General features: G+C 49.4%; 1 protein-coding gene across 1 annotated transcript in view; it reads right to left on the reverse strand.

The window, feature by feature from the left end:
* LOC138468291 (exportin-5-like) overlaps positions 1–13,154 on the reverse strand; it is a 1,210,104-nt gene that overhangs the window by 50,191 nt on the left and 1,146,759 nt on the right. The window contains exon 29 of the mRNA XM_069608777.1: positions 12,701–12,838. Within this exon, the coding sequence (XP_069464878.1) occupies positions 12,701–12,838 (138 nt within the window). The remainder of the gene's footprint in view (positions 1–12,700; positions 12,839–13,154) is intronic.

Consider the following 13,154-nt stretch of genomic DNA (forward strand, 5'->3'; position numbering starts at 1 on the left):
CAGTCAGAAAACCTTCACTAAAAGGAGGCAATCAATATCACACAAAAATATACTAAAATACTTCAAACTATCTGGTTCTGAGGCATTTAAACTACTTTGAAGGAGTAGCAAAATGGCATTCAGAGCATTTGAAGTAGGAGCAAAAAGGCATAAGTTAATAAAACGAATAGTAGAATTATTCTTAATAGTTTGAGTTCACCAGAGGAGGAGTTCCAATGCAATCGTAAGGCCAAAGTTAATGGGCTAGAGTCTTGTATAAGTAAAAACACTTCTGGTAGTTAAACGGAAAAATGTTTGCCACGGTTTTCAGAAGTAGTTCATAGAAGAATGATTCAAATGTCTGGTCATAAGCTGACTAGGCCTGCAAGTTGCCAAAGTTTTACGCACTTTCGCAGTGAGAGGCAAGTTCTCTCGGTCGGGTTTTCACAGTACCTTATTTTGAAGAAAAAGATGCAGCTGAGGACTTCTGTTCCTGCAGCTCTCGCTGTTCCTGAGCTTCAGTCGTGGGGACAAGAGGGAGGACGTTGGGGGGACTCCTGCACTGCACGGGGGACTTGCCACAAAAGCTGGCAAATCTTCAATTCTGGTAGCTGTCGTCAAGCACACAAAACTGGTGTCCTTCCCATAGCTATTCGGTTTCCTGCAGCACTCTGAGGACAATACAACCAGCTCAGAGAATGGTGTACAGGTGGCTTACGAGTTGATTGGTCCCACCAACTCAAAGGAAGAAGTCGTCCTTGTAGGGCTGGTCTGTCGAGATGAAATTGGCGATTCGGAACTGCAGCAGGGCTTCACCGGGCAAACCAACGGTCCAGGAGTTGCAGCAGCTCGTCTTCGGTTCTTTCGTTCCAGTGGTCGACTGCCTTCCAAGCCAAGAGACACGCCTTTAGAACAGTTTTCTCCCATTCATTCCAGCCTAGATGCCACTCACCCAGCAGAGTGGCTGTTCTTGCCGGACAGTCAGCCAGCCAATCAGGCCAGAGTGCATTTAGGTCTCCTAGGAGACTAAGCACAGGGAGTTGTGGGCCCCTCACTCACTTCCTGCCCATCTCAGACACTCAGGCGCCAGAGGCGGTCTTCAGTCCTGAAGCCTGCCAAAGGCCTAGGAACAAAGGGACCAAACCTGGTTTGGCGCACAGAGACAAATTCTAAAAAGGACCTTTCCAAAAGGAAAGAAGACTGGGACCTGTTTAAACAAAGGGGGCTTAGACACCATCTTGAAAAACATGGCTCCCGCAATTTTTAGCTACTGGTGTTCACGGTCGGGAAAAATCAAAGTAGTTTTTTGCAAAACCACTGCCACCGGCCATTTATATAGGAAGGGTAGCATTGGACTGCAACACAAGTTCATGGACACAGGGGATACTAGATAACCCCTCCAGCACTTTATAGTGTGTGCTGGGTCTAGGAATTTAAAAAGACTAGTAAAGTCAATTTAATCTTATATTCTATGGGAAACAGTAGTTTATCCCAGAGAAGGTGTTTAAACCTTGGGAGAGCCCAAAAAGGCTTCCCTGTGTCACTGCACGGAGGGTGTTGTGCGACACACATGTCTAAAACTCCATAATCAAAGAACACAAGAGTACAACACACATCAAAATACGAGAGAGTGGGGAAAAAAAGGCTCACACACTCTCCAGGTAAAAAAATGAAGTCCTCAAAATCCAGCAAAGTTGCTGGGGGTCTCTAAGGTGAAGGGAATTAGCACATTCATGAGAATTTTCCCAAACAAGCCTGAACTTGGATTAGGTGCTTTACTTACTGATCGAGTCCAATCGAATGCTGTTCAGATGGATTTTCTGAATGAACCCTGGTGGTGGATTCTTAAGAGGCCAACCAATTTTGGCAGTGAAGCAAAGCAGTAAGGATTTAAACTCATGAGGGCTGCGAGAGTGGTGCAGGGCTATAATGAGACACAGAGCACTCCAATAATTCCAGTTTGATTAGTACAAAGATTACAACTATTTATTAGGCATTTAAGATGCACCCTAAGCAATGAGCATTTCAGGTGAGTTACCACCCAATCATATACATTCAACATTGGGGGACTACTATTAGAACACCAAAACGTTACCTTAGAAACAGTTATGCAATTGTTTGCTAAGATAGAAGCAACACTGTAGATAACTGTGGTAATGGGGATGAGAATCAGAAAAGCAGATTCGAAACAGTTCAGAGCGATTTCTAGAATCTGGCTAGTTATAGTGAACAGGGAAACTCAGAGGTTAGCAAACCCAATCAAGCTAAGTGTGAAGGCTGGTCAGGGCATAGTCTCGGGAGAAAGTGAGTGTGGTCAGGGTTCCACAATGATCAATTTAGACAGGCAATTACAAACCTACTCTATTATAGGCTCAAACCACACAAACAGAAACAAGCAGTTAGTAATATCCCACTACTCCATTAGCAAACATATACAGCCACCTTTAGGTTTTTAGGAATACATACAATAACTTAGACAACTAAACAAAGTTATGTCGTGATGCAGTAGAATGAAACCAGTTAATAAGAATTATGGCTTAACTTTGTAAGTTCAATAACTATGATGTATGGGGCCTTGTGCCCAAAAGTCGAAGCTTCTTAGGAGAGGGGACAGATGTAGTTAGAGTTTGTGTAGTGGTGAACATGTTCCAGAAGATAAACAAGTTACAGGTGGGCAAAATATTATTCCTATCTTTCAAATGAACAAGTTACTCTCTTACCTGGTAACGTTCTTTCGATGGGATGGTCCGACGACGTATTCCATATCTATGACAGACTCCCAAAGCAGTACCAAGCAAGGAGGTGGGAAAAGAATTTAGAACACAAATTTAGCATATCCAATCAAATTGCGGAATAAAGGACTGCCTTGCCAAAGTCCAGATCCTGCCCTTGGATGGAATCGAGGGAGTAGTGACGTACAAAATTATGTACCGAAGCCCCGGTGGCTGCATCACAGATGTGACGAATAGGAACACCCCTCTGTAGGGCAGTAGACGCAGCCATACCCTGGGTAGAATGGGCCCGCAAGCCAGCCGGAGGGTCCTTACCCACCAAGCGGTAACACTCGGAGATAGCTAAAATAATACAATGAGACAAAGTCTGTTTCTTCACAGCTTGTCCCAAAAGCTTTCCAGTATAACCAATGAAAAGTTGATCGTCCACTCTGACCCGGGACATGCGCGAAATATAAAAGCTCAACGCTCTCCTAGGATCAAGCCTACAGAGCCTCTCCTCTTCCTTACCAGGATGTGGAGGAGGATAGAATGCCGGAAGAACCACCTTCTGGCTCAAATGAAATTTCGAAACCACCTTTGGAAGAAAGGAAGGACAAACTTGAAGGACAACCCTGTCCATATGAAACACAGTGAAGGGTGGCTTAACTGAAAATGCCTGTAACTCACTCAATCTGCGAGCGGAAGTAACCGCAACCAAAAACAAAGTTTTAATAGTTAACAGTCTCAAAGGGCAAGAATGCAAAGGCTCAAACGGAGCACTCATAAGAAACATAAGAACAAGGTTCAAATCCCAACTGGGCACCAGAAAAGGTGACGGAGGGAACAAATTAGTGAGCCCTTTCAAAAACTGAGAAATTAAAGGAATCTTAAAATAGGAACATTCTTCAGACGAGCGCTTAAATATGGACAGCGCTGTAGGGGAACCTTTATTGGTACCCACTTGCAAGCCCCTGTGGGCCAAGGCAAGCAAAAAAGGCAGAACCATCAGAATGTCACACTCAAAAGGATCCACATTCTTAACTCTGCACCAGTCGCAGAATTTACGCCAACGGTACAGAGACTTTGTTGCCGGCCGTCTGGCCGAGAGCAACTCCAACACGTCTTCAGGGAGCTCCCAATCCTTATACCTCAACCTTTCAGAAGCCAAGCGTGAAGGTTGAGGGATCTGACCTCTGGATGGAGAACCTGACCCCCCTCCCGTGAGAGCAGATCGTCTCGGTAGGGAAGACGACGCGGAGGGCAGATGGACAAGTCGGGAAGGTCTGGGTACCACGTCCTCCGGGGTCACGCCGGAGCAATGAGGATCATCCGGGAACCAAACCTCCGTAACCTCTGCAGTACCTGCGGGATGACGGGGACTGAGGAAACGCGTGCACCAGTGGGAATGACCACTCCACCACAAATGCGTCTCCTAAGGCTCCTTTTGGAGGAAATTCCCGCAAGCAGAACCTTTCGCACTTCCGGTTGACACTGGAGGCGAAGAGATCCACTTGAGGGGTCCCCCAAAGGGCAAAGATCTCCAGGAGAATCTCCTGAGCCAGCTCCCACTCGTGAGAGATCGTGCTCTGCCTGCACAGAGCGTCCGCCGTCTCGTTGTCGTCTCCGACCATCTGAACAGCCGAGATCAAAACTTCCTGCTGGATGGCCCACAACTCGAGCTGCATCGCCTCCCTGCACAGAGGAAGTGACCCTGCCCCCCCCCTCCCCTTTTTGTTGCGGTAGTGCATGGCTACCGTGTTGTCCGTTAGGATCAGGACACTCTTTCCTTGCACAGTCAGCAGAAAAGCCTTCAGGGCTAGCCTGACGGCCCTCAGCTCCAACAGATTGATATGGAGTCTGGACTCCGACGGAGACCAACGACTGCTGACTGTCAACTCGTTGGCATGAGATCCCCATCCCGTGAGGGGTGCGTCCGTCAAGATAGTCACCTCCGGCCAGGGAAGCCAAAACGGGGCCCCCTTCATCAGACTGCCTTCGACGGCCAACCACAGAAGGTCCTGGGCAATCGAGGGCAGCACCTGAACAATGTCCGACATCCTGCCTAAAGATTGCGACCACTGCATCTTGAGTGCCCACTGCAAAGAACTCATCCGCAGACGAGCCTCTGGCACCAGAAAAATGCAGGATGCCATGAGGCTGAGCAACCTCAAGAACTCTAATGCCGTGAGCGTCTGGGCAAGTTGAAACTTGTGCACCATCTGCTGAATGTGAAGAGCCCTGACCTGGGGAGGAAAACACAGCCCCAGGGATGTGTCGAGCACTGCTCCGATGTACTGGAGCCACTGTGTTGGCGTCAAATGGGACTTCTTTAAATTGAAGGAGAAGCCCAGCTTGTGAAGGGAGTGGCAGGTGACGGACAGATGATCCAGGACTTGCTCGGGAGAGCTCCCGCTGATCAACCAATCATCCAGGTCGGGGTAGATGTGAATCCCCCCTTTCCTAAGATGCGCGGCCACCACCACCATGAGCTTGGTGAAAACCCTTGGGGCGGAGGTCAATCCGAACGGCAGAACCCGAAACTGAAAGTGCGAGTCGCCAACCGCGAACCTCAGGTACTTCTTGTGCTTGGGATGGATCGGCACATGGAAGTAAGCGTCCTTGAGGTCGAGAGACTCCAACCAGTCCTGAAGTTGAAGGGCCTGGAGGACTTGAGAGAGAGTAACCATCTTGAACTTGTCCTTCCTGAGGAGTTTGTTCAAACCGCGCAAGTCCATGATGGGTCTCAATCCCCCGTCTTTCTTCGAAATCAAAAAATAAGGGGAATACCATCCCTTGTTCCTCTCCGCTACAGGCACCAGTTCTATGGTGCCTTTCTCCAGCAGGGCTTGAATTTCCTGCGCAAGGAGCGGATCCGGACTCTTCAAAGAGATGTTCCCAGGTGGATTGTCATGAGGCCTCTGCCAAAGGGAAGACAGTAGCCGTGGGTTATGATCTCCAGAACCCACACATCTGAAGTAATGGCACGCCACTCTACAAGATGCTGCACCAGCCTTCCCCCAACCGGCGAACCATGGGACCTGGCCTCATGACTGAGTGGGAGCAGCTGCGGCGTTGCCTGAGGGCAAAAAGGCAACTGCCAGAGCGGCCTTGGCTCCTCGAGTACCCTGTTTTCCACCTCTGGCACTCTTACGGTGGCCTATTTGACTGACAGCTCCTCTCGCTTTACTGAAGGATGAGTAATAGCGAAATGAACCTCCCCTCCATTGTTGTCCCCTAGGACGAAAAGGCAGAGGTTGTCGAACTGCAGCGCCCAACAACTTCGCTGCAGCTTTGGAGGTCTGCAACCTCTCAAGGCTCTCGTCAGCCTTGCTGCCAAAAAGATGTTCACCGTCAAAGGGCATGTTGAGGAGCCGGGACTGCACATCAGGAGCGAACCCCGACTTCCGTAACCACGCAAACCTGCGTATTACGGTGCTCGCCACCATGGACCAGCTGACACAATCTGCCATGTCCAAACCCGACTGAACGGCCTCACACGTGGCATCCTTGCCATCCTGATCCATTGCAAGGAAACCATCCCGTTCGTCCCCTTCGGGAATATGTTCAGCCGCTAATGCAACACAGTTCCACAGAGTGTGTGTGAAACGAGACCAGGCACATACGGAGTTGGCCGCTTGAAGCGCCATATCCCCCTGAAGAAAACACTTTCTTCGCCCAGCCATCTAAACGTTTGTCGTCCCTATCCGGAGGGATGGTAGGATAGGACGCCTGCACCACCAAACTCTCCGGAGTGGGGTGCCTGGACAAGTAGCAGGGGCCGCTACTGGCTCGACGGTATTTTCGCGACAAAGACTTGCCCACTTCCGGGAGACTCTCCGGAGCAGTCCAAGCCACCGCCACCCTTCTCTGCAGAGCCATATGAAACGTCAGTACCGGGTCAGTGTGGGAATCAAGATCAAGGATGTCCTTTAGATTATCCTGAACAAAGTCCCCTGGGGGAGCCGACCATCCCAAGTACTCGGTGACCCGAGACATAAGGCACCGGTACAAATAATTGGCATGAGTGCCAGGCTCCGGCCTACAAAACTCCACCTCCGGAGAGGTGTCCAGTCCACTGGCATCATGCAGTGACTGCCTCAGGTCATCAAATTGGCTATGGCCCGAGAGAAGCTCATCTGGCACCGTAACCGGAACCAAGCCCTCATTAGAGCCCTCATCACCCTCTGAAATGTACTCCAGGCGGTGAGAGGAAGACACCTGGGCACCAAAGCTATGCCTGACCTTAGCCAGAGCGTTTATAGGGGCTACCCCCGTGCCACAGGGCCCCTCTGTCACCACTGCCTTGAAAGGCTTAGAGGGTGCCGAACGAGTCGGCGCGGCGTCGAGAGAATCGGCATTGAATGAATCGGCGTCGACGTCAACCGCAGCGCCACCAGCACCGGCGGCGTCGACACAGGCCTCGAAGCCAGGGCTCCGAGCGTGTCCTTCGACGACCTAGGCACCGACAGCGTCGATGACCCCCTCGAAAGCAGAGCCTCGAGAGAGGTCGTAGACTACCTCGGCGCCACAGGCCTCGACGTCTTCCTCGAAGACGGCACAGGATCACGCGGTCTCGAGCGCGTGGAGGACCGGGACCTGGAACAGGCAATGGCGAGAACGGTTTCCCTTGTCCGAGCGGGACTTCTCCCGCGAACCGTGCCGACCACCCGAGCCCGGAGGCGTGCGAGCGGTGTCTCTCGACCGATCACGACCGACCCCACTCAGAGGCGCGGACGGACCGGTGCCCTGCGATTCGAGAATCGCTAACATCTTCCCGAAGGAAGCCCATTCCTCCGGTGTCGCTTGCATGGTGGGATAAGCGAGCTGCCGACTGGCGGAGTCCTTGGAAGAGGACGGGGAAGGAGACCGATGCCGGTGCTTCCGGGAATGCCTTGAAGAGGCAGAGGAGTGGCGGGACCGAAGGAGACCCACTGGACCTCTGACGATGTCGCGGAGAGTCACCCCTCGAATCATCCGACGAAAGCCCCGCAGACCTCTACTTCCAGGGCTTAGACACTCCACCTACTGACAACTTCTTCTTGCACTCCCGCAAGGCCTTGGCCGTGAGCGACTGGCAGTCGACACAGTCGTCCGTGTCGTGGGCCTCCCCCAAGGCACCAGAGGCAGGCGTTGTGCGAGTCCGTTACCGACATCTTGGACTCACAGTCTCTGCATTTCTTGAAGCCCGGACGCAGGGTTGAAGACGAGGTAGACATCGTCACGAACAGGCTTATTTTCCCCCCACAAAAACCAAACAGGTTCAAAGAACCGAGAAGAATACAACAAACTCCAAAGAGTCGAGGCCTACCGAGATTCACAAAGCGAACACGTTTGTGGTAAAAAGGGTACAGAGGCTACGGGCGTTGTGCATCCTACGTATCACAACGGGTGACGTTGGCCGTCGGAGGAGGTCCTCTGGGACGGCGCATCAACATAGAAAGTTTTTCCGAAGCAGCACAGCTGTGGAAATTACCTGTCATAGATATGGAATACGTCGGAGGACCCAATCCCCTCGAAATAAGCTTTTAGATCCGATGATCAATAAAGTGATGACATGGAATAAAAAGGTTTCTTCTCAGGAGAACTGGGGAGGTGAAAACATTGCAATTACCCACCGGCCCCAAAGGCTTGCCACCGCCAGACCGAGATTTTTCTCAAATGACCAGGTAGGTCACCTGGGGTTGCTGGAGGTAGGTTTTCCCGCTGTTGCAACCTTTTGGGAAGAAATGCTGGTGGTACTGATGCAGACCTCTTCTGGACACTAGATGGGGGAAGGAGAGTTCCAGCGACTTCTGCCACACATGGGTGACAGCAGGCGTCTTTTCTAGTAGCAGTTGAAGACAACCTTTCAAAAGAGGATCCCTTCATGTATAGCTGAAACTTGGCAGGTTGGAGGCTTGTGGCATGAGCTGGCAACCACTGAAGTTCCAGCAACGAACGCAGAACAGCTACTATTCTACCTAGGTAGCCCACAGGAGAGCTGATCAGTCCACTGGGCGAAGCAGGGACATTTTCGAAGGCTCAAGACGGCTGGATCCTCGAGAATGCGTAGAGACTGGTTCGCCCACAAATCCAAGGGTTGAGGCACAGCTCAGGGATTTCGCACATCAGATAATGCAACAGAGCTTCTCCGGGAAAAACGCAGGAAGGGATGTCGGGTCTCTTCGGGAGTTGTCCATGTATCTTCAGCCAGCTGTTCTTCTACACAGGATACTTGGCTCCAACGCGGACCTGAAGAAATGGCTGCAGGAGGAGTCCTCTTATGTTATTTTGCATTTATATAGCGCCTTATATACCATTGGTATGGTCTGATGGCGCTGGTAGGTTGAACGCCCTTGGGAACCGAAGTTCAGGTCAGTAGAGAGTCAAGGTGCATGTGAGCACCGGGTATGTGTGCAGCTGGTGCGGTATTCATGTAATAGCTGCTTTTTAGTGGTAGGTGTGAGAGAGATCAGTAGTATGTGATCGTTCTGGCAGGGTTTATCCAGACCGAATGTGGCTGTGTTAGGCCTGAGGAGAACGCCTGGCTCGGGGTGTGTAACCAGCAGTGTTTACTTAGAATGATGTGGAGTGATCCTAAATCCTGGCTAGAAGCAAGTCGAACCCCACCAATGGTAAGGATCTGCACACTTCAAACAGCCAGCAGTATTCCAAGCAGGGACTACTGTGGGGTTCACTCTTTCCCAGACAAGTGCATGACCTTATATGGAATTTCCTGACACTGAAGGCAGAAAGAAAGCCAAACATTACAGCGAAAGGACAAGTGACAAATCTCGTGACACAGCCAGTTTCGCGCACTAGCCACGTTTAGTAGTCCTATGCGGTAAACGCGAATGTGCACACAAAAAATATTACAAAAATTATAAAAATGTATCTGCTGCTACCAGCTTGTCTTTAGCCACAGATAAAGGTAACCAAAAGAAAGCTGGTATCAAGGGGGAGGCTTGGTTTGACATCGCCCTTTCGATTGGGCTCCATCCTGGCTAAGAGCAATTGTGAAGATGCTGGTACCTGTCATCGTGGTCATCTTCTGCACCTGCCAAATGGGACTCCAGTGTTGTGCCAAAGCATGATGATTGTTTCAAATGGAGATCCTAAAGCACCTCTCAATACAAAGGATACTGGAATACAGACACTGTCATTCCGCAAATGATTCCTATCCTCTATGTAGACGAAGTAGACCGCATACCATCATTGTCCCACCCCTTGAACATTATTAGGAAGTATGGGTTAATCTAGCAGGAGATGAGGGAGGTATTTATAGGACATGTACATCTGAAGAATATGCGCAAGCAGGAGGAAGTTTGCGGTCAGTATGTAGGGCCTGGATGCCAATAAAGGGAAGTACACCATATGAGGCCGCAGTGAGAAGGGAGAATGAACACATGGGTACGGGGGAGTTTGTTACTGTAGAAGTAACAAAAGGGGGGAATGTAGGGAAGGAAATGAACCTATCCCATCCCCCTAGGTGCTTTCGGGGGAGGCGAATCCCATGAAGAAACCTGTGATGTGCTAGGGGAAAGAGGGTGCCTGCTAAGAGATCCTGCATGGACATAATATTACGTGAACTGTTTTTGTTTAGACTTAGTACGCGCATATAAACAGGTGCCATTTTGTAGCTATTGCAGAAACATTGGGCCTGCATGGTAGCGCTTTAGAGAGAGGCCGTACATCTGAAGAAACCTGAATAGGCTCAAGCACTGACGAGAGACCCATGCTGTTCATTTCCACAGAAACTTTCTTCTCCAATACATTATATCCAGAGAAAGAATGTGTCCTGAAAGGCCACAAGATGGTGCTAGGCGCCTCGCTGTACGTGCCGTCACAACCAGGCCAGAGCAATCCTCTGACTCCCACCTAGCCAACTACATGTTATAGCCCCTACAACTGTCCGAGTCCCAAGACCCCTGAAATCCAATATACCAGCTGACCCCACGCCCACCAACCATAAATCAGACAACCATAAAAGATTTAAAAGAATGGCCATCCTATCTGAACTTTACAATGGCATGATTTGTGATGCGAGGTGCGGGGAGAGAGAAATCATAGTTCAAAAGCGAGGGTGGAAGCCTTGGATGCAAGACAGAGCAACTGGGAAGAGTGAAATGTGTGCAGGTCAGTGGCCTCCAGCCATACATGTACCAGTCCATGCCAGGCTCCCTTTGCAGCACTGTTAGAATAATACATTTAATTGCATTTTCAACCTTGGTACCCTGGAGACTATGAGCCCAGATGACCCCATGTAATGGAAGACGGACGGACGGACGGATGGATGAGTAGGCTGACCATGCATAGGGTCGCACCAACCAGCTGTGCAGTTTTTGACTGTATACTGATGTCACTCTGCGCCTTTTTAAACTCTTGCTTGCACCTTTTTTGCTCAGAACATTCCTGAGCATCAGAGTTGTTTGCTGACAACTATTTTTTGTATAATTAAAACAGGTTATCCTTGCAAGAATCTTAGCCTTTTGTCCCTAGTGGGTTGCATTTTTGGTGTGAGCGTTTAGGGGCGTGCCTTCACTACCATAATGTAATCCAATATGTGTCTTGAGCATTGTATGGAAGGAGGAAAAAACAATCCTCGAGAATGATTTGTGGACATGCCAATAGTAGGTGCAGTTTTTAGCTTGTCGGTTAAGTTCCCGCCATGTGTCCATTAGTTCCTTCTTGAGTCTATGTGATACACTACTGGTCATCGGGTATTTAGTCTATGAGGATCCGTCGAGCTCTTTGTTCATAACCAGATTCATGTCCCCCATTATTACAATATACAATTTCGTTATTTATTAGTGTTTTCAGAAATCTGGGCATAAACACTTCCCGCACAGAGTTTGGGGCGTAAAATGTGGCTATTGCGAGTGTCCTTGTTTTCAGTGTGCCCTGCGGTATCACGCACCACCCGTCTTGGTCCCATCTGCTTGTAGCCCAAAAGGAATGTCCTTGTGAAAGAGAAAGGCTTCCCCCACCCATTTAAATGTTGCTGACCAGTGAAATTGTCTGTAGAGGGAAATCTTTCCCAGGGCCTCTTCTGATCTTGTTTTTTTAAAGGTGGATTTCCTGGAGTGCAATTATCTTAATGTGCTTTACCTTCAGCTCCTTCAATAGCCAAATTCTCTTGTTAGGGCTGTTTAAGCCCCTAACATTTAAGGGTACCTATCTTTTCAATCAGGGTCTCTCCTGTTGAAGCCCTGTAATAGTGTCTTGTTGGTGTAGTGCTACCATTGCTGCCCTGGAGACCGGATCAAATCCCCCCCCGCCCCCCATCGTCCTTGGTTCATCCTTGAATCTTCTCCCCCAACTTCACAGATCTTCTACAGTGCCAGCAAAAGTATGTTTTCCCCTTAGTAGGCCTTGTAATAACATCTTTCTCATTGGGCAGTGTGACCCTCTGCCCACACACCAGGCTAATACCCTAAACGCATTCCCTTTATTAGGAAGACATCTTGAATCTGAACCACAAACCCCCGCACCCCCTAACCCCCAACCCCCAACCCCCAACCTGCCCCAACCAGCCCCCAGGCTCCCCCTGGTTTTAGTTCCTTGTTATTCTCAGAGCTTGTGGTTCTCTCTCCAAGGTAGGGTGATGTAGTGTAGCACACTATAGGGCCAAAGTCTCTCCCCGATTTATGTGTTCGGAATTGATGAGTTCCCAGTGGTCACTCCACCTTGCTGGTTCGACCCAAAGTTGAGATTATTCTCTGGGGCTCTAACAAGTGAACCACAGAGCTAGCTCAAAGGGGTCCCAGGGGCATGTGTGTTGGGCAGGGAGGGGCAGGTAGGAGGAGAATGGCCATACACAGTAGCAGCATAGTATGACCATGGGTGGCCAATGAGTGGATAAAAAAGGCAAACACCCACAGGCTGTGTCTCACTCCTCACATCCCATGCATCTCCTAGCTTAAATTCCTTTACTAATAGTTTTAGCTTATAGGTAGCGTTTAAAGTGCTACTTAACAGCCATAACCAAAGGTGGGATATGGGGATGGGAAGACTAAAAAATAACTTACCAGAGTCGAATAGATTTGATAGCCTAGGTGAATAAGGTCGATCCTGCAGAAATAGTAGTCACTGTGCACTTGCAATCCTTTAAGTACCATGGTGAAGAAATATTTCACAGCATTCACAAAGAGAGTCCCAGGAAGCATCTATAATGAGAAATAATTCTGAAATAAGATGCTAGGTAATTTAAAACATTTCTTTAGCACAGAGCAACCATTCACAAGTCAGTAAGGCTAGGCTGAAGTGGCATTAGAACGCAAATACCTCAACTGCCCAAATTGTTCCAACAGCACACTAAATTCGTTATGCACTACTATACAATAATAGGTGTTAACCTGGATTTCTACACTCTGGCCTAGTGGGCAGATGTTTAGGAGGCAAACTTAGTTTTTGAACTGGGAGCAGCAGCCAATTCAATCAAGGTAGCACGGAGTGTAGTCAAGGTTAAGATTCAGGAGTGAG

Source organism: Ambystoma mexicanum, chromosome 4q (genome assembly GCF_040938575.1).
Source record: "Ambystoma mexicanum isolate Mex_15411 chromosome 4q, UKY_AmexF1_1, whole genome shotgun sequence".
Taxonomy (NCBI): domain Eukaryota; kingdom Metazoa; phylum Chordata; class Amphibia; order Caudata; family Ambystomatidae; genus Ambystoma; species Ambystoma mexicanum.